Source organism: Quercus lobata, chromosome 2 (assembly GCF_001633185.2).
Source record: "Quercus lobata isolate SW786 chromosome 2, ValleyOak3.0 Primary Assembly, whole genome shotgun sequence".
Lineage (NCBI taxonomy): Eukaryota > Viridiplantae > Streptophyta > Magnoliopsida > Fagales > Fagaceae > Quercus > Quercus lobata.
Genome location: NC_044905.1, coordinates 70,028,542 through 70,049,486, shown reverse-complemented (window position 1 = coordinate 70,049,486; position 20,945 = coordinate 70,028,542). Strand labels below are relative to the sequence as shown.

Sequence of the window (20,945 nt, the reverse complement as noted above, 5' to 3'; positions counted from 1 at the left end):
AAAATAGATTTTTTTTTTTTTTTTTTTTTTTACATTCCGGATGCTAATGCTCTTAACTGGTCTGTTGCTAAAAAAAAAAAAAGGGCAGGACCAAAAAGAGCTTTTATTTGTGTTTTTGGAATGCTAGTACTTTAACGAGGTGGTGACATGGCAGGCCATGATTGTGCACAGACTGGCTGTACCAATCACTTTTTTTTAATATTTTTTACCCGGTTAATTTATTCAATCAAAACTGATCAAATATGAAATACCTTCCAATCAAAATATATATATATATATATATATATATATATATATATATGAAATACCAATATATGTTTCTCCACCAAAAAACCTCCTCTTGAAAGCCCGAAAATGAGTTACCAGAGAGCTCCCCAAGAACCGTATCCTCCCCCAGGTAAAAAAATCTTTCGATCAAATACTCCCTTTTTCAAGTCTAATTTTCGAATTTCAATTTCTTATTTAGAATTCTATTACTTTAGTATTCAATTTTAAATAAATTGTAGGGTACGGATATCCATATCCTCCACCACCGCCACAGGGATACCCATCAGCGCCACCGTACGATGGGTACCCCCCACCACCACCAGCGAACCCACCGCCAGGATATCCAGGGTACCCACCTCCGCAGCCTCCGACGTACGAGGGGTACCAAGGTTATTTCGCACAAGGGTACCAGCATCCTCCACCACCGCCGCCGCCACAACAATATCAACAATACCACTGTGAGCATCACCACTACGATGATCAGCCCGGCTGTCTCTCTTTCTTACGTGGCTGGTAATGCCATTTTATATATAATTTAATTTTATCAATTATCCATTTCCTTTTTCTTATTTGGTTTTTTTGCTATGTTGTTTGGTTTATGTGTTATTAGTTAAATTCATGTTCAAAATATGTAGGAGATATTTATGTTGTGAGATTGCACTCTAAAGTCTATTTAAAACAATAGACTGAAGGCTTTTGTTAACGAAGTGCCCTTGGGGCACACGTTTAAGGTGCCAAGAAGAAAGAGTCCTAGTGTGTTAAATAATGGATAAATGATTAAATTCACAATTTCCTTAAAATTTTAAGTTTAAGGTTTTGGGACAATTGATCTTGAACCATGTATGTCTCCCATGGTCCTGTAAATGAACCAAGCTATTTATGAGCACCTTGAGCTCAGCTCGGGAAAGGCTTGTTTATGTCGTTTGTTTAGTAAACAAGTCAAGTTCATGTCCAAGTTTAAACTCAACTATTAAAGAAGTCAAGCTCAAACATAATAATGTGTTCGTGAACATGCTCGTGAACATGAGGTTCGATTTAACTACATATAATATTATATATTTCAGTGTATTCTCATCTAAAATTACACTTATACAAACTTGAGATTGGATTTTGTAAGTTTGTAAATATTTTCATATGATATCCAATTATTATTTGTTGTTTATTGATAATATTAATAGTCCATTTGTAGTAAAAATTCATAGATTTGTGAAGGGCTAACTAATTTTAGTCTTGCTTTTACTATATATGGGAAAAGAGTAAGTTAATCAAGTAGTTTGTGAACAAACTCGAGCTTGTTTGAGAAGAAAATGAACCAAGTTTAAATATGTAATTTCATTTGGGAAGTGGCTCTGGCGATTTGGGAATGAGGTCACACATTTATGGAGGTAGGTTATAGCTTCCAAATATGGGGAGGCCAGTGGGGGATGGTATACTAGATTTGTTAGAGGGACACATGGATGTGGTATGTGGAAGAACATTAGGAAGGGGGCTAAGAGTATCTTTGGTCATGTGTTGTATGCAGCGGGTAAGGGTTTTCGTATCAGATCTGGCACGACCCTTGGAGTAGCCCTACTACCTTGAAAGATTTATATCCAGCAATGTTTGCTATTGCTACGAATAATGAAGTTATGATTTCTAATATGATTGATTTTGCACCGGTTAGGGGTGGTAGAAGCTGGAACTTACGTTTCCGTCGTGCATTTCAAGACTGGGAGATAGGGATCTTTTATGATTTCTTTGTGTATATCTCATCCAAGTTACCTAGGGGGGGTGATGATACCATGATATGGAAATTGAATTGTAGTGGTGTTTTGGATGTGCACTCTTTCTATATTTCATTGCTAGCAGCCCCATTGGTGTCTTTTCCTTGAAAGAGCATTTGGTGTGTTAAGGTACCTAAAAGGGTGGCTTTCTTCTTATGGACAGCTGCTAGAGGTGGGCTTCTTACTATAGACAACTTTGTTAAGAAGAAGTTACCTCTTGTGAATTGGTGTTGCCTTTGTCGATGTGAAGAGGAAACTGTGGATCATTTATTGATCCATTGTAAGTATGCTCATACCTTGTGGAGTGAAGTCCGTTTGTTTGGGGCTCAATGGGTGATGTCGAAGAATGTTGTTTCTCTTCTCTCTGCATGGTGGAATTGGTTGGGGAGTCGCACTTCAAATGTGTGGAATATGGTTCCAATGTGTCTTATGTGGTTAGTTTGAAAAGAGCGCAATACTCGTATTTTTGAGAAAACTGAGAGACTTGTAGACTGTGTGAAGTCTTTACTACTTAAGACTTTGTTTGAGTGGTCCCAGATTTGGGGGTTTATGCATTGTCATTCTTTGTTTGACTTTCTTAATTCCGTTAGTCTTTCTTTTTGATTGGTTTGTATTCTTTTCAGTGCAGTGAGTTTACTATCGTAAATTCATTGTACTTTTATTATCAATAAAGCTGTTATTACCTATCAAAAAAAAAAAAAAAATCTCAAGTTTAGCTCATGTTCAAAATAAAATTTAATAAACAAAACTAAACTTTTAATAGCTCAACTCGTTTACAACACTTTACCTCCTATTTAAAAACTTTAAAAATTCAATGTTTTAGGCTCAACTTATTAAAGAGTTTGGCTCATAGGTGAGGGGAAGTGTTAGAATAATAGTTAAATAATTAAATTCACATTTCCCAACAACATCCGAGTCATAGTGGTATGGAGTAAATTAGAATGGTTATAGTATTTTCATTTCTCATATATGAGTCATGAACCCTAAAGAATATTTGACTTTTGTAATTGAGAAATGAATGGTGGTAGACCGTAGACACTCAAAATGTATGAGCAATAATTTTATCCCTCAATCTCAATGGGACAAAAATTTCAAACACTGTTTTTCTTCTTGAAAACTCTTATCAGGTTGGCAAATTTTTTCCAGTTACAATTCGACAAAATTATAATTATTCTTATGACTCTACATGAATATACAGTGATTTGTTAGTGAGCCTGTACTTGTGCAATTAGATCTCCCAAGTCCCAAGGCAAACATGCTTGCTATCTGCTAATTGCTTTTATTCTGCTTGTGAATTACTAGATTTTGGCTCAAATGGTACCTTTGGCACTCCCCTTAGGGGATGGTCAGGCTTGAACTTTGGGCGCTCATGTCCCTCTACTTACTGTAGCCAAAAAAAAAAAAAGTCATTTGGAAAGTTTTTAAAGCTTAATGCTCTTAGAACTCGTCGTAGTGTTCATTTTTATGATGGTGGATTGACAAATGAATGTTTTGTTTTGCATGTGCAGTTTGGCTGCGCTTTGCTGCTGTTGTCTGTTGGAGGAGTGCTGCTTTTTTCTTTGATGACACAGTGAATGGTTTGTTTCTTAAGTTGGGCTGCACATTGTTGTTGCTTGCTAGATTCTACATAATCTGTGTGGGGGTTCTGGTAATTCTATTTTTTTTTCCCCTCTTATCTGGATTTTAAGAGGTTCTATGATGTGCTTTATGGGGTTCTATGTCCATGTAATTTAATCGCATTTCCTGGAATTTGAGAACAGGTTCTATTATAAGTGATACGGTTCTGATTCCATTGTGATTTTATATATATATATATATATATATATATATATTCTTCTCACCTTTTATGTGACATTTGGTGGTCTTCCAGACTAGTCTTTTGCCGGCGATACTATTTATCATCTCCATGCCATTATATTTTGTCGTGTAAGTTTAATAACTTCAAGCAAATTCACCATTGAGATTATTTTAGGCCTTGTTTGGTTTAAAAAAATGGTCACTCATTACTCAGTTTTCATCACTCATCACTTAAAACACCCCACCCTGTTTGGCACCATCACTCACTTGTCATCACTCAATATTTTTCAACTATTTGTGAGCCCCATACATGTACCTTGTGCAACTTCTACTTTTTTTTTTTTTTCCTTAAACCCCTAGTACCCAAACTCACCGAACCAGTGAAAAAAAAAAAAAAAAAAAAAAAAAAAATTGAAGACTAAATCAGTAAAAAAGAAAAAAAGAAAAAAAAAGAGAGAGAGAGAGAAGAAGAAGAAACCCAAAAAAGGAAGAATTGAAGACCGAATCAGTAAAAAAAAAAAGAAGAAACCCGAAAAAGAAAAAAAAAAAATGAACGAGAAGAAAGGAATTAAAAAAAAAAAAAGTCAAAGGTCAAAAGTTGCAGCTGTAGGTTCCTCATTGAGTTATGAGTTATGGAAACTGAAAACAGTTAAAATGTGTTTTCAGTTTCCATAACTCATAACTCAAAAATCAGAGAATTGAGTGATGAAAACTGAATCATGGATCATGAATCATGAAGTCCAAACAAGTGCTCTTCCGTGGGCCCCACCAATTTTGGATCATGAGTTATGAAAACAGGACGATATCACTTAAAACTCTCCTAATCCAAACAGCACCTTAATTTTTAGTAGTACATCTGAGTGGAAGAAGAGTAGTACTATTTGAAATGGTCATAGCTTCAGGGACAAAGTACACTTCTGACTTCTTTCTGGTTTATATTAACTGACTAGGCATTTCAGACGTTGAAAGAGTACCACCCACTAGAAGTACTCAAAATTGTAGGCATGATACCTAACATTCCCTTGTCAGCTCCTAGCTCTGCTAAAACTGCTCTCTAATCTAGGCCTTTATTAAGGATGAGGATGGCCATTTTGTTGAGTAGCCTATGGGCTCAAGTTCTAAAATGACAATGAAGAAAAGAGAAAAGAAAAATAATGGAAAAAGTAATTTACATCTAAGAATAGATAAGAAATACTTGAATCTCCTTGAAAACTGTTTTTCTATCAAGTTCAAGTCAAGGGTTTTGAAGCCTAAGCCCAAATGAAAAGAAAACGAGAAATATAATGAAAATAAAACAGATGAGAGGGTCCAACTTTTATAACTAAATAGGCCGAATGACACAGCTAAAACCAATCGGCGTCATCTAGCCAGGTCAAGCGCAATTGAATTTTCCAATATACTTCTTTTTTTTGAGATAGTTTTTCGATGCTTCTCCTCTTAATGATAACTTTTTATCATTAAAGTAAGATACCAATAAGTTTTTAAAGTAGGTGAAAACTAAACTCCAAATCTTTTATTCAACTATTAGAGACCATCAAGTGAACTAACTTGAATCCACTTTCCAATATATTAAGAGCACTATAATAAATAAATAAAAATGATCACATTTTAGCCAACGAAATCCAAAATTTACTCATGCAAAGTTGTGTAAAAATATATAATTTTTTGATAAAAAAATAGAATTTCTATTCTAACTTAATCTAAGTGTATATGTTTGTTGAGCTCCCTACTGAAGACTTGAACCTTGACCCTTACTCCCTACACCCCAAGCATTTATACTCGTGTAAAAATATATAATTGCTATAGTAACTATGTAAACACTATTCATTTTGCATTGAACAAAGAAAGAGAGTAGATGATAGTTGGATATTTAAAGAAGAAAGAGAGTGTAAGGTTGAATTTAATCAACCATCTTGTTGGCTTTATTCTGTGCCAAATTTGTTTGTATTTCGGTAATTAGTAACTCTGTATTTAGGTAGGATTCTTGTAAGGGTAGTGAGTGAGATAGTGTGAAGAAATGCTCAAGAGTGTGCAAGAAAAACAGGGACTCGCGACTGGATCTAGCGGGTGACTCACAGCTGCAAGCAACCAGAAGCTGCACACGTGTCAGGCATGCCAGAAGTTGAAGCGTCATGCCAGCTGGAGCACTACAGGACAAAATATGACAACTGGCCGTTCAGTTACCTCGCGGCTGGAACTCGCGACTCAGTCAAGCCGCGAGGCTAAGCTGCAAGCTAGCCTTGTTTTGAAAAACCTGACTCTTCACATTCCATTATCACCCTAGTATAAATACCCCTTTTACCCACGAAAGAAAGAGAGCTTCTATAGAGAATTTTGAGAGAGAAACCCTAGAAAAAAACAAGATTGATTCATCCCCAATCTTCATTAAGAGACTTTTCAAATTTCTCAACTCTCTTCCTCTCTATTGTTAAATCCTTGAGAGGCTTTTTACCAAAACTTTTTCTCACCATATCCATTTCTGTGAGATGACTGTTTGGTGCTTTAGGAAGCAGTTAGGAATGAACCAATTTCACATTGGTTGATGCTATGGTCAAGTAGCAGAATCCGGGAAGTTAGAAAAGAAATAGGTTTGGCACAACCTCGTTAGAGCAAGAAACTTGGATGATTTAGGTACACTAGGTAAATTAGACTTGGAGGATCTATTGCTGTTCATATATCCCAACTACATTTTTTAATGGATTACTTACCGCTTGGAGGGCGACGGAGAGGTTTTACTCCGAAGGCTTCGATTTTATCTTCGATAACACATCATATATTGTCCTTGTGTTTGCATCTCTCTTCCCTTAATATTTACCATTTAATTTCTGCTGTGGATATGATTTTATTTGGTTTAAATTGTTTATCAATTTTTTATTAAGCTTATTCATATTCCGCACACTTATCGTTTGTCATAAAGCTTGAATTGATAATTTTGTTATTGGAGGTCTAATCATTCATAATGTTTTATACACTAATTGAACTTTCAACTTTCAGAAAGTAAATAGTAGTTGTGTAAATTGTATGATTAAAAAAATAAAAAATAAATTAATATTTTAATTAAATAGAGTTTAAAATAGATAATATGATTTAAAATGTGTTAAAAATGAATATATAAAATACAAAAAATAAGTTTTTATACTAAAATAGACAAAGTTTTGCAGTAATTTCTCTAACACAATCTATTTATAATAACAAAAATTACAAATGCGAAATCTCTTGTAAATAAAACAATAACAGAACACTAACTCAACTAACTCATCGTCGAGCTAAAATCCATTAATCAGTTGGCCTAAATAAAGTACAACTACATGATAACAAGAAAATAAATAGCCCAATGCACCTACACCAAAGTCCACACAAATTCCGGTGCATCTTTCCTTGGCCCGACCAGTGTTCGATACAGGTACATCTTCTCTACTTTTTGACTGTCCTCAGGGGCAAATTCCATCTGGTCATTTTCATTTATTATCTCCACATTAAGCCTTGGCATCTTCTTCGCAAGTGTCTTGCAGCCTCCAAGAGTTACATCACAGGACGACATCCAAAGGGATCGCATTGTCTCATACTTTCCCACGTCCCTTAGAAGTGCCATGTCCCCGAAGGGGCTGTCCCTGATCTCAAGCTTGCGAAGCTTCTTGCATCCATTCAACACATACAGCATTCCCTTGTCACTTTCGCCAGCAAATGCAATAGAAAGCATTTCAAGCTGCTCTGCATACATTCCAATGTAAAGGAAAACCCGGTCGGTTAAAAGGCCAGAGAGTGACAATCGCCGAAGACGCTTGCTTGACTGAACAATTGCTCCAAAACCTTCATCTAGTGGCTGCATGGTTACAGGGTCAGGTTTTGTAGGGTCAAGGATGCACAACCTGAAGCGGATAAAATTTGGACAGTTCTTAGCTACAGCTATGAGAGCAGCATTTGTCATTTGCTGACAGAAGTACAGCAATGAATTAAGCTTTGGGCAACCACTGGATATAGCAACCAGGCCAGTTTCTGTTACAGCATCATGCCCAGCCCCAAAGGGATCAGATGGGAAAACCCTCAATTCCTGCAAGTCTTTACAAGTTGAAGCTACAATTTCCAGTCCCTTGTCTCCGATACAATCCAAAATCTGAAGTAATTATGAAAACTATGTCATTGATTTATATAAAAGAAGAAAGTAAGCATCAGTCAGACCAGGTTTAAAAGATCATACCCATAAGCGCTGAAGTTTCCCACAGAGGCGAATTAGCTTGATTAGCTCAGAACCATGAATCCCTGCAGCATAGCTCAGGTTCAAGTAGGTTAGGTTCACGCAAATAGGATATATGGCTGGCAGGCAGTGAGGAGCAACCTCTAAAAACCCTGACAAATTCCTAATTGATCTACACTTCAGAATGGTTGTCCTCAGTTTTCTGTAGGTCTCAGAATCATCAGAATCACGATCAAGGACAAAAGATCCTGTTCCTAAATCCACTAGTTGAGGTGCTCGCATCAAAATCCTTTGAAGCGCCTCAAGAGGCACTGCACGGTTCAACTTCAAACTCTTAAGATTAGGATTTCTTGCTACAAGTCTCTCAAGAGCTGCTAAATTAATTTCTTTTAAGCATGCAAAATTCAGGGAGACTAGTGACGTGCAACTGTCAGGGAAGCAGCCAAGCCAGTGGTTTTTCTTTTCCTCAATTTCATTTTCTTGCAGGTCCAACTCCCTAAGAAACCTGCAAGAAACAAACGAGTAGAAATAAGATGTTAAAAGGACTAATCTACCTACCAACTCTCAGCAATCAGCATAACAAAATCTATCACATACTATATCCTATAATCATCAAGTTCTTTAAACCTCCCTGCCAGTCAATTTCAACCAGAAACCCCCCAAGAGAAAATATTACAATCGAAATATCAAGACCAAAAAGCTATTATACTACTGTTAAGAAACACTGCTCATAAACTCAATCTTAATCCAAAACCAATGAATCCTAGACTAACCATATTCAACACAGCACACGCTAATAGACAACTTAAAAAGATATTAGCTTAACTATTTACATTGAGAAGTCAGGGCATAGTTGCACATAAAGATTTTACCCAAACCACAGTTCACCCCACAAGGAATATAACCATACCTGCTGGGTAGACTTCAAAGATTTCAAAGACAATCACAAAACATTTCAACAGATGTGCAATTTAATTCCTCTAGTTAGCTACTAGCCACATAACTGTCTAATAAGAAGCGTAACCCAACATCAACTAAAGACAAATGATATAATAAAAATGCTTTAAAAAGAAACTCTCTAAAAGAAGACATAACCCTTCTCTTAGCAGAATAATTAAGAAAGCAACAAAAACAAACTATCATACTCTATACATACCAAAAATCAACAATCAACAAGTCTAAGACCCAGTCAAAGAAACCCATTTATAACAATTGGAATCTCATAGTCAAAAATTAGCAAATATAGCAAAATTATGCCAGAAAACCAAGACAAGAAAGAATATTTCTTACCTACAATTAGCAGCTATAGCTGCAAGGCCATCGGTGGTGAACCCTTCACAGCTAACAAGCACCAAAGACTTGAAATTTGTAAAAGAACGAGAAAGAACATCGAGGCTTTCATCTGAAACCACCATCCTCTTCAACCTAAGCTCCTCCAACCCAATACGACTTCTAGCCAAAGCTTCGATCCATGGCTGCACATAGCCTCCCCAATCTTGAGGAACCAAATTGAAGTCCGCAAAATGAGGCTTCCCTTTCAAAGTCAGAGATTTTACCCCAGGAAACCTGGCGATCAATCTCTCTGGACTGATTGCATAGCAGTTTCCTATGAACACTCGCTGCCTGCTATATCTCTCTACTCTGTACCATAATTTACACACCAAAGACACTGCGTTTCGGTCTCTGTGCGATGTTACGAAATCGAACACGTGCTCTAAAACCTCGTCCGGAAAATAATTCATCATCGTTTAACATCCAATCCAACACCCACAATTTTCCCGGAAAAAAATAATATTAACTTTCAGGGAAAGTAAAAAAAAATGGAGGATTTTGAGAGATCTTGTTGGAAATGAGCTGAGATCTACATGAGATAGAGTAGATCTGATGTGGGTTTAATAGGAAATTCTCTCACATAGCTTAGATCTGCAAAGAAAGAGAGACAGAGAGACAGAGTGATGGAAAAAAAAAAAAAAAAATCAAAGTTTCTCGAGAAAAAACGAGGGAGAGAAATGAAAAGAAAATGTTTTCTCCTCAGTGATCATCTTTGAAATCAAGTAAGTGATGATTGCAGCAATGAAAAACAAAAAATAAAAATAGTAACCCAAAACAAAACAAAAACAAATAACTTAGCAAAACAAATCAAAATTCGTAGATCTCAGAATCTCATAAAATCTTGACTAAATCGAGACCTTATGATTCTAAAAACTGAGAGAGAGCTAAAAAGAAAAAAAAATCCCTACTCTCTCTCTCTCTCTCTCACAAAAAAAACTCACTCTCTCTCTCTCTATATATTATCTCTATATTTGAGTTTCTCTGTATCTCAAAGACACACACATACCAAACAGAGAGCCTCGTGTTAAAGCTTAACTCTGAGTCAGAGAGAGGAACCCAGAGCTTTGAGCTAACTAACCATGGTTAGTGTCTTAACCCCAAATTGTTTAACCATGGTTGGTTAAGTTTTTCGATCCAACGGTCATCATGGACCCGATAATAAAATAATGGAATCTTGACCGTTGAATGGGTGAACATGCATGTGTCCTTATCACTTGTTTCGAAGAGCAAGCCCCCCTCTCTCTGCCAAAGTCTTACTAAAGGGATCAGTAAATGGTCTGTCAGGTAAATGACACTGGTTTTGAACCAAAATTACCAAAATACCATACAATACATTTACATATATTTTTTTCTACTACGGCGAGTATGGTAAACTCGCCGCCTTTGAAAGAGACACTTCCATGTGAAGCATCTTTTTGCCCTACTCTATGCGCTGTCGTTTAATAAAGGCGAGTACTTGTATTTTCTACTCTCATAGTTAAAACTATTTTGTGTCAGAGATTTTTGTTTTTTTTTTTTTCACTTTTACTTTATGGGTTTTTTTTTTTCTTTTCTTAAATTCATTTTTTAGATGTGGATAACTCGAATCATGGCTCTTTTTAATGATTAGGAAATTTCAGTTTCAGTAAGGAAAGTAAAAAAAGAAAAGAAAAAAAAAAGAAAAAGATTTTGACAAAATCTAAGAGAGCGCTATAAATGCGGTTTGTAAATATGAAATAATGTTGAGTTACGGAACCATAATAAAGATGTCTGTAGTACAGAGAAAAATGATGAATTCAGTGTGTTAATTGTTGTACCTAACCTATGTACCTATAAAAGTCCACACGTTATTTAGTTGCATCACTTGCTTGCTCATGTTATCCTATTCCTAATCAACCATTTGACCGTACATATATAATGCAGTTGGTTTTGAATATGGGAATGGTTGCTTCTCTGATTGGCCAGAGCCTCGCAGGGTGGTTGGTTAATGGGGTTTGGGAATAATGCACCAATGATGCTTGACAGTTTGAGTTGTAGTAGACACTGGTAGAAGTAGGAGCAGTAGTATGTTTCTGAATCAAGCATACTGATAATTTGAAACCATCAATATTCCCTCCTTCTTTTTTCTTTTTTTTCTTTTTTTTTTTTCTTATTTGAATTTCTTTGTTTTTTTTAACTTAAATAGCTGTCCTAGTGTCAGATCTTGATCTTGCATCAACTTTAAGAGCATTAGCATTTTCCAATGCTAATGCTATCCTATTTTACCATTCTAAAACACCACTTTATCATTATATCATACCATTTTACCATTTCTCCTACATCCCAAAACTCTATTTTTATTAAAATATTATTTTTAACCATTTTTTATTATTTATTTCCAACCGCTATATAATTTCAGATCGCTGGAAGCTTCTTCAATTTTTTCATCTTTTTTTCACTCTCTCCCATGCTCTCTCTCTTTCTCGCTATATTTTTTTCAGATTGCTGGAACTTCTTCCCTTCTTTCATCTTTTTTTCACTCTCTTCCATGCTCTCTGTCACTTGCTCGCTATATTTTTTCAGATTGCTGGAGTTCTTCATTTTTTTCACTTTCTCTCCCATGCTCTCTGTCACTTTCTCTCTGCCCCTCCATTTCCCTTTTTCTATGCCTGACTGCCTCTCGAGAGTTTGTGGGTCTCTCTGGTTCTGGGTGTGGCTGGGCGGTGGATCGTGGATCGTGGGTCTCTGCGGTGGATCGTGGATCGTTTTTTGGTGAGTTTTAATTTTGTTGGGTTTTGATTGATTTTGGTGGGATTTGATTTTTGTGGTTGGGTTTGTGGGTTGATCGGAGTGGCTTTGGGTGTTGGTTGTGGGTTGATCGGATTGATTTTGGGTTGGGGTTTGATTTTTGTGGTTGGGTTCGTGGATTGATCGGAGTGATTTTGGGTTGGGGTTGTGGATGGGTATGGGTTACGGTGTTGGTGGCAGACTGATTTTGGGTTGGGGTTTGATTTTTGTGGTTGGGTTCGTGGGTTGATCGGAGTGATTTTGGGTTGGGGTTGTTGATGGGTATGGGTTACGGTGTTGGTGGCGGATTGATTTTGGGTTGGGGTTCACGGTGATGGAAGGTAGGCAGGTAAGTGGGTTTTAGTTGATGGTGGGTATGGTTTGTGGTGGTGGTGGCTAGTGGTGGGTTGATTTTGGGTTGGGGTTTACGGTGGTGGCAGGTGGGTGGGCGAGTGGGTTTTGGTTTATGGTGGTTGATGGTGGTTGGGGTTGAGGTTGTGGGTGGTGGTGGTGGCTGTGGCGGCTATGGCTGTGGTCGTGGCTGTGGTTGTGGTGACAGTGGGTGTGGGTAGTGATGCTTCAGCGATGGAGATGGGTGAGAGGCTTGGTGAAGCTTCAGCGATGGTGTTTGGGTCTGAAGAGAGGAGAGCAAACGGAGAAACAGAGAAGGAAGAGAGAAGATTTCGCGGGGAAAAGCATAATAAAATATTATTATTTTTTTACAATACTGTGAACAGTACAATTCTAAACATAGAATTGTACTGTAGCAGTATTGCAAAAAAATTTGCAATAGTGCTGGATACCATTCTCTGATGCAGAGGGGTTTGGGGATAAAAATGCTAAATTTCCTTTAGATTTGGCATTAGCATTCCCCAATGCTAATGCTCTAACAGTACGATTGGAAACAAAATGAGATAAGTCTAAAGCTAATAGCAAGACTATAAACATTTCACAAAAATTAATTGAGTTTGTATTGGCCATAAATGAGCAATACTAGGTGTATAGAACAATCATGAAGTGATGAATAATTTGTTTGGGTTTTTTTTTTTTTTTAATTATACTTTATTCTCCTAAATTGTACAATCTTTTCTCTCTAACTATTACCCGCATAACACTTTGTCTTCTAAACTATGAGAATATGTATTTACTATCCTAAATTATTACCCGTGTAATACTTTACATTTGCACCATATTTTATACATAATAGTTTAGGGAATAAGTATACATTCTTATAGTTCAGGGGATAAGTGTAAAGGATATAGTTTAAAGGGGTAAAGGGTACATTCTTATAGTTAAGGGCGGTAATTGTAAAAGGAGTATAGTTTAAGGGGTAAAATGTAATTTCACAGTTTTTTTTTTTTTTAAATAATTTGTTTGGTTCAAAGTTCTGATTGATCAATGACTGATAACTAAGGTGCAATTAGTGTTAAAGTCATGAAATCTTTCACGTGGATTTTATCCAAATTAAGTGAAGAAGTTAAAATTTTAAAAGAGTTAAGTTCTGTCCAAATCCTTTGCCAAAAAAAAGAGAGACAGTACCTTGTTTTGTAACAAAAAAAAACTATATTTACATACAAAATAATAATAAATATAGTAAGAAAACACGAAGCTTTCCCTTTTAATAAGAATATTTAGAGTTCTCTATTTTGTCAATATTGTGAATAGAGATAGAGTCAGGACATTTTCTTTTGGGAGTTAAGAGTATGAAAATAAAATCTCATAGTTTAATAATAAGAGCTATACAAATATAAAACTTATGTCTATTAAATCTTACTGAAATATAAATAAAAAGATAATAATTGTAGGGTCACGTTTTTCAACCCAGGCCCAAGATGCATGGGACCTTAGACCAGTGAGCCCGATACAATGAATTTGTAGAGAGTGGGCCAAAAAGCTAGGTTTTAGTGTATGGACAACGGTTAGCACGGTGGTCTTCACGATCAAGCTGAAATGGACTGAGTTTACTAGAGAAGATTGGTCCTTGGCACGGTCCGAGGAGCTTTTTCTAGTGCCTCTGGTGTGTTGGGGGGTCTCAGCCCCCCGCTTTCTGTCTCCCTCCACTCCCTTTTTATAGTAGTTTTCTTCCTCCTGAATGGGGTTCCTGGGGTTGGTACTTGTCCCATCGGTCCTCCCTTTCAGTTGTTGGGAGTAGTTGTAAAGGCAGAAAAGCATGGCTATGTCAGACACAAGGCACTGAATGAAATCATGATAGTCTTTCCCTCTAACATTTCCATTTTTTCCGTTGTCCTTTTATGCTTTAGTACTTTTTCTGTTCCGTGGAATGACCTGAAGTGTCACTACCAATGGCAAGTTACCCCCTTTGTCCTCGGCTACATCCATGCCGAGGAGGTTTCTTTCCACGACCGAGGAGGGGTTTTTCCTTGGACTGGGCCCTTGGCCCAACGTGGACATTGACATGGACCTTCTGGTCTTTTACCCCCCACAATAGCCCCTCAAAATCCTGTTGTCCGGCTCCTCGAACAGAGAGGAAGGTTTTGGTGACATCGGGTCTCTGTCATGGCTTGCCAAATCTTGCCCTCCATTAATGCTAGAGCCTCTTCGCTTGCCTGAGGCACGTTCCTAGCTGTGAGACATTTTTTTAGTCTATCCAAGCCGCGTTCCTACCGTTTCGGTGCACGAGGCGCGCTTTCATTAGGGTCTCTTTACGAGGTGACGCAAATCCAATGGCTGAAGACTGCTTTGGAAATTAAGCGAGATTTATCTCGCTTGTAATTCCTTCTTGGAGATTTGGGCGAATTGATTGTTACCAGGTTTGCCCCCTATATAAGACACATAGGGGGAGATCATTCTCCTTTATTCGCAGACCCTTGAGTTTTTTAGGTTTCTAACTCTCCAAATGTTCCCACAGAGTCCCCACTATGATAGTGATTGAGATTTAGGGAGTGAAATGGTCAAGGATAAGGTGAGAGTGAAGGAACCAAACCCTCTTCAGAAGCCTCGGGTGTCTCCGAGATTCAGAATGGCCCAGTCAAGGCAAGGGAGACAAAGGCCAAAGATATTCCTCCCCCTCGACTGGACAAGAAAGAAGTCTCTCTTCATTCAGCCAAAATCCGAAGCAGGTGTAGGTCTCATTAGATTTTTGATGCGACGAAATTTGGACTTTCATCTGGCGCCATGTGTCACGCATGTGAGGGTTTGGATTTCCTATCGTCGGTACCATCCATACTTGCTCGATTGCTGCTAGAGTAATACTTGCTCGATTACTGCTAGAGCAAGTATGGGGATTTGGCGTTCCTACTTCTTCTTCTCCTCCACCGCCGGTGCCATCCATACTTGCTTGATTGCTGCTGGAGCAAGATCGTGGATCGGGCATCTCCGCTTCTTCTCCTCTTCCACCGGCGGTGCCATCCATACTTGCTCGATTGCTGCTGGAGCAAGATTCAGGATTTATCGTTTCCATGTATTGCCTTTTATAGTTAGCTTTTGATATAGGCTTGTCTAAGCCCTTTTATGTACACTGTACTTCTTCTTTATCTAATAAAAAGACGATTTTATTTCATTTTGCGTACCTTTTCTTCTCTGCAATAATTATTTTATGAATGGATGTGCTGGTATCTTTTCTTTTGAATAGTACTTAGAATTGACGCCATTGACGGTAAAGAGTTGTCACTCTGAACTTATCAAAAACTGACAGGCACAACAACGCCGACTTTAAGTAAGTTAACTATATAAGACTAACCAAGAAAACAACCGCATGTTCTGCACTGCAAACGGGGTGACCGCCCAATGACGTGTAACCTAAAGTAAACTGTCCAAGGGGACCGCCGGGTACTAGGGTTCTTTTCCACGTTTCCGATGATATTCATAGCTTTAACTTGCTTTAGGCGTCTGGTCCAAGGACCGAGGCATGATTGAACTTAGCTTGAACACTTATAAAGGTACCATCGCGTATTAGTTTCCACAAAGCCTGAGGTCCGAGGACCACGCAAGACCTTTATTCCATCTAGGACTTAGGTTTTTCTCAAAGTAGCTAGTTTCCCTATAGATTTGAATTCAAGAACCATGCAAGACCTTGGTTCTGTCTAATACTTAGGTTCTTCTTGGAGTAGCTAGTTTCCCTATAGATTTGAGTCCGAGGACCATGCAAGACCTTGGTTCTGTCTAGTACTTAGATTCTTCTTGGAGTAGCTAGTTTTCCTATAGGTTTGAGTTCGAGGACCATGCAAGACTTTGGTTCTGTCTAGTACTTAGATTATTCTTGAAGTAGCTAGTTTCCCCATAAGTTTGAGTCCGAGGACCATGCAAGACCTTGGTTCTGTCTAGTACTTAGGTTCTTCTTGGAGTAGCTAGTTTCCCCATAAGTTTGAGTCCGAGGACCATGCAAGACCTTGGTTCTATCTAGTATTTAGTCATTTAGAAAGTTGTGAGTGCATGTTAATTTCCTCGAGGCCGGAGGTCCGGGGACCCGACATAGCTAAGGTTCTGTTTAACCGCTTCAAAAGATTCTGGTTCGGCCCTCGGCTTCTTTCTTCGAAGGGCATTCAGCGAACCAGACTACTGGGCCTGCGAGAATTAGCCCCTTGACAAGTACACCGGGAACACATCTGACGTTAGAAGCCCTTAGAACTGCGCTTCGCTTAGCAATCCTTCCTGCGTAATCAACGCTTCGAAGTGTGGACCTGATAGAAGCTGAGTTACGACAATGACGGTGTGTTTTTGGAAATAATGGGGAGACTTTCGTGTAGCTTGTACCACTGCCAAAATGGTCTTCCTAAGGGACTCCTGCTGATAGGAGCTTAATCCCACCGTGATTCACCGTTGCATTCGCTCACGCACAAGCTCTCCCCACAAACGGCGCTAATTGTAGGGTTACGTTTTTCAGCTCAAGCCCAAGATGCATGGGACCTTAGACCAGTGAGCCCAGTATAATGAATTTTGTAGAGAGTGGACCAAAGAGTTAGGCTTTAGTGTATGGACAACGGTTAGCACGGTGCTCTTCACGATCAAGCTGAAATGGACTGAGTTTACCAGAGATGATTAGTCATCGGCATGGTCCGAGGAGTTTTTTCTGGTGCCTCTAGTGTGTTGGGGGGTCTCAGCCCCCCGCTTTCTGTCTCCCTCCACTCCCTTTTTATAGTAATCTCTTTCCTCCTGAATGGGGTTCCTAGGGTTGGTACTTGTCCCATCAGCCCTCCCTTTCAGTTGTTGGGAGTGATTGTAAAGGCAGAAAAGCATGGCTATGTCAGACACAAGACACTGAATGAAATCATGACAGCCTTTCCCTCTGACATTTCCATTTTATCCGTTGTCCTTTTATGCTTTAGTACTTTTTCTGTTCCGTGGAATGACCTGAAGTGTCATTACCAGTGGCAGGTTGCCCCCTTTGTCCTCGGCTACATCCATGCTGGGGAGGATTCTTTCCACGACCAAGAAGGAGTTTTTCCTTGGACTGGGCCCTTGGCCCAACGTGGACATTGACATGGACCTCCTAGTCTTTACCCCCCACAATAATTATTTCTTAATACAATGCAAGTTAATCATCTATCAAGTTGTACAATTTATAACTTCCCTTACTCTAAAGTCAGAGATTACAATACATTCTCTTATATAAATAAAATCATGTTGTTCATATCCTATTTGGCATCTTAATTCAAACACAAATAATAATAATAATAATTGTAAGGACCCGATTTGGTTCTCAGCCCAAAGGATGGATGAACCCAGGTCCAAAAAGCCCAAAACAATGAATTTGTAGAAAGTGGGTCCAAATGACGAGAATAGAAAGAAAGATTGATTTAAGTTGAAGAAAATGTCATCGGCACAGTTCGAGGAGATCAGTTCTCTTATATTTCTCTTAAGTTTGATTACAAGTCTGTTTCCTGATTGCTACAGATTTTTTCTCTTGATTTCTCGATCACCCACTCTCATTGCCTCCTTATCCTTAAATACTATCTTCCCCTTTCATCTCTACCCTCCACGTGCAGGCTAGATGGGCACTACGTTTATCTGAGGAGGTACTACTCCTCGAACCATCTCCCCCAACCTTTCCATTTGCCATATACCCATGAGACTCTAAGCTTAACACTCTCACTACTGTTTATTCGCATTCGGATCAACCAACGTCCTTGGCCAAGGTCCAAAGCCCAATATATAGTTTTGGGCCTTTATCCCTACAATAATAATAATATTAATATTATTATTATTATTATTATTATTATTGAGAACCAAAAAAAAAAAAAAAAAAATCAACTTTGAGAATCATAAAATGATAAAAGAAAAATGTAACTTTGAGAAGACAAAAAAACCAAACAATTGATACAAAAATAGCACATTCAAATTGACGCTAGTCGCTACTCACCAAAACTACATACAACATAAAGAAAATGGAGATAATTTTCAAAACATAATTGTTTTTCTTTATTATCTTAATTATATACATACGAACAAAGTTAAACTACATTTTCTATATATATATATAGAAAAATTGGATAAATCATTCTTATAACTAAATTTAGTAAATAATATAACTAATAAAAATAAAAGGACAAAAAGAATATAATTCCCAATCCTAATGTTTAAGCGTTTTATGGTCAAGAAAACAAAGTCATTATAAAATGTATCCAATTTTTTAAAATAAAATTAATTCCAACATTTCGTGAGGCATTCAACACCTCAATATGGTATAAAACCACTTAAATTTAGTCCTTTTTATTTTTATTTTAGGCGGGGCATAGGTGAAAGCTAGTTGGTTTTTTATATTTTTAGGGTATTTTTGATCTAATAAATTTTTGTTTTGAGAAACTTATTATTGAGAGAGGATTAAATGTAATTTTTAATTTTGCATATATTTTTAAGGCAAATTTGTGGGGTCTCCCTTGGTCCCTGAAGGGATTAATATGAAAGAGGTAACAACATAACAGTTGGTTCTACCACTGTGAAATGTAATTTCCATATTTCTTTTTCTATACTATAAGGGTTGTGTTTGTTATATTCCAAAAAAAAAAAAAAAATTATGTTTGAATATCGTTTATTTTGTAAAAATTAAAAAGTTATTATTGAAAATATTATAGATAAAAATAAAAATAAATTAAAATAGTATAATAAAATTTATAAATAATATTAAAACGTACAATAATATTAATAAATAATAATAAAAATAAATTAAACAGTGAAATAACTTTCATTTATAACCCAATCCAAACTCACGCTAAGACGTGGGATAAGTTTACCAGAGTTAGCAGCAATCATGGCTAGTAATACTCTGAGTGAGAAGATTGGACAACTGCCATGCTTTATCAGTTTGCTTTCAAGTTTCAACTGCCATTTGAAAGACTTGCTTTTCCACGTTTTCAATTTCAACAGGAAAACTTTTTCTCCGTACTGCAAAAAATAACAAGTATGGAAAAGGAAAAGTTATACTTACTGCCCCTAAAAAAGAAAAAGAATATTATTAGTAACAAATTAACAAAAAACAATAATGCTTCTCAACTGTGTTCTTGCTCAGTTGCTTGTAAAAGCAAAATTACATTATGGGTAACCAAATAAATGAAGTGGGGTCTTAACTTTTTAGTGCAAAACTTTTGCCGCTGATGTGACCAGTTACACATCTCAATTTTCCAAGGCTAATTAAAAGAGAGAAAAAGAAACAAAAATATTCTCTAACAACAAAAATCTCTCTTTTATTAGAATCTACTTGATTAAATCTTTTTGCCAAAATTTATAATAGAAATTGGTGCTAGCCCCTTTTTTTTGATGAACGGTGCTAGCTCCTATACATTTCTTGGGTATCACCCTAGCCCACAAGTCAAAAAGATTTTCACTTGAAGATCAAAGGTACTTTTGAGATTCCACCGCCAGAAAATTAAGCAAATGCCAAAGTACTTCACTGTTCACTTTGTTCTAACCCAAAAATAAAAAAGTAAAAAATTGATTTCAGTATATATTTATTAAAGTGCACTACTTATATGTAAAATTGTAGAGTTTAGAGTTATTTTAATTTTTGCCATTTACGTTTCAAAATTTTCATATTAACCCTTCGTATTTGATTTCGTTATCATTATAACATTGTCGTTTATCTTTGTTGGTAATCTAACCATCAAGTGTCCTTTATATTTAACTAATTCAAGACATGCTAGCTTTAAAAGGGTGTGAAATGCAGGAATTTTGTTGTAAGCAAAAAAATCATATTCTGCACTTTCAGGTTCTAACGAAAATGGATGAGATTGCCAATATACAAACAGAATCAAATATGGGCTAAGATGAAATCAACCCCAAACTTTAAGGGTAAAAAATATACTCTCTCTCTTGCTCTCTCTCTCTCTCTCTCTCTCATTTTATTATTGTAGGCAAAAAATCATATCATACACTTCCAAGTTCTAGCGAAATGGATGACATTATCAATATAAAAATAGAGTCAAACATGGGCCAAAATGAAAACAACCTCAAACTTTAAGGGTCAAAAGTTTACTCTCTCATAACAAGTATTACATCATATGGAGAAAATAAATCAATAAAAGTCAAAAATCGAAGAGCTAGTCAAGTTAATTATCTATAATATTGGAGAAGATTGCATCCAACAAGCCCACAGTTTGAGTTAGGCTTATCATACCCAGGACTTAGCTCCAAAGGGCTCCTAAGTTGTACCTTAGTTCTGACACGTGAAACTCTAGGATAAGATCTAACAGGATGTAATGTCCAAGAGTACTCTAGAGTCTAGACCGAACGTATGTAATATATTTGGAATGACCTTTGCAATGCTCAAGTTCCATTACAATCTCAAGCGACTAGCTTTGCCATCACACAAACTATATACCTTGAAAAGCTTAACTATGTGCCCAAGGGAACATCTCCTTTTTTTTGGTCCTCAAATGAAGAGCTTGGTGAAT

At 37.0% G+C, this 20,945-nt stretch overlaps 2 protein-coding genes across 2 annotated transcripts; one reads left to right on the top strand and one right to left on the bottom strand.

Annotated features, from left to right (window-relative positions):
* Positions 1-303: 303 nt before the first annotated feature.
* LOC115976381 (cysteine-rich and transmembrane domain-containing protein WIH2) lies at positions 304-3,833 on the top strand. The gene is made up of 3 exons (XM_031097615.1): positions 304-397; positions 507-780; positions 3,539-3,833. Exons 1-3 carry the CDS (start codon positions 355-357, stop codon positions 3,591-3,593), a joined length of 372 nt encoding a protein of 123 aa, XP_030953475.1. The 5' UTR covers positions 304-354; the 3' UTR covers positions 3,594-3,833.
* A 3,147-nt stretch (positions 3,834-6,980) lies between these two features.
* On the bottom strand, positions 6,981-10,348 carry LOC115976380 (protein AUXIN SIGNALING F-BOX 2-like). The gene is made up of 3 exons (XM_031097614.1): positions 9,313-10,348; positions 8,026-8,527; positions 6,981-7,941 (listed from the first exon to the last, which is right to left on the bottom strand). Exons 1-3 carry the CDS (start codon positions 9,765-9,767, stop codon positions 7,168-7,170), a joined length of 1,731 nt encoding a protein of 576 aa, XP_030953474.1. The 5' UTR covers positions 9,768-10,348; the 3' UTR covers positions 6,981-7,167.
* Positions 10,349-20,945: the final 10,597 nt, after the last annotated feature.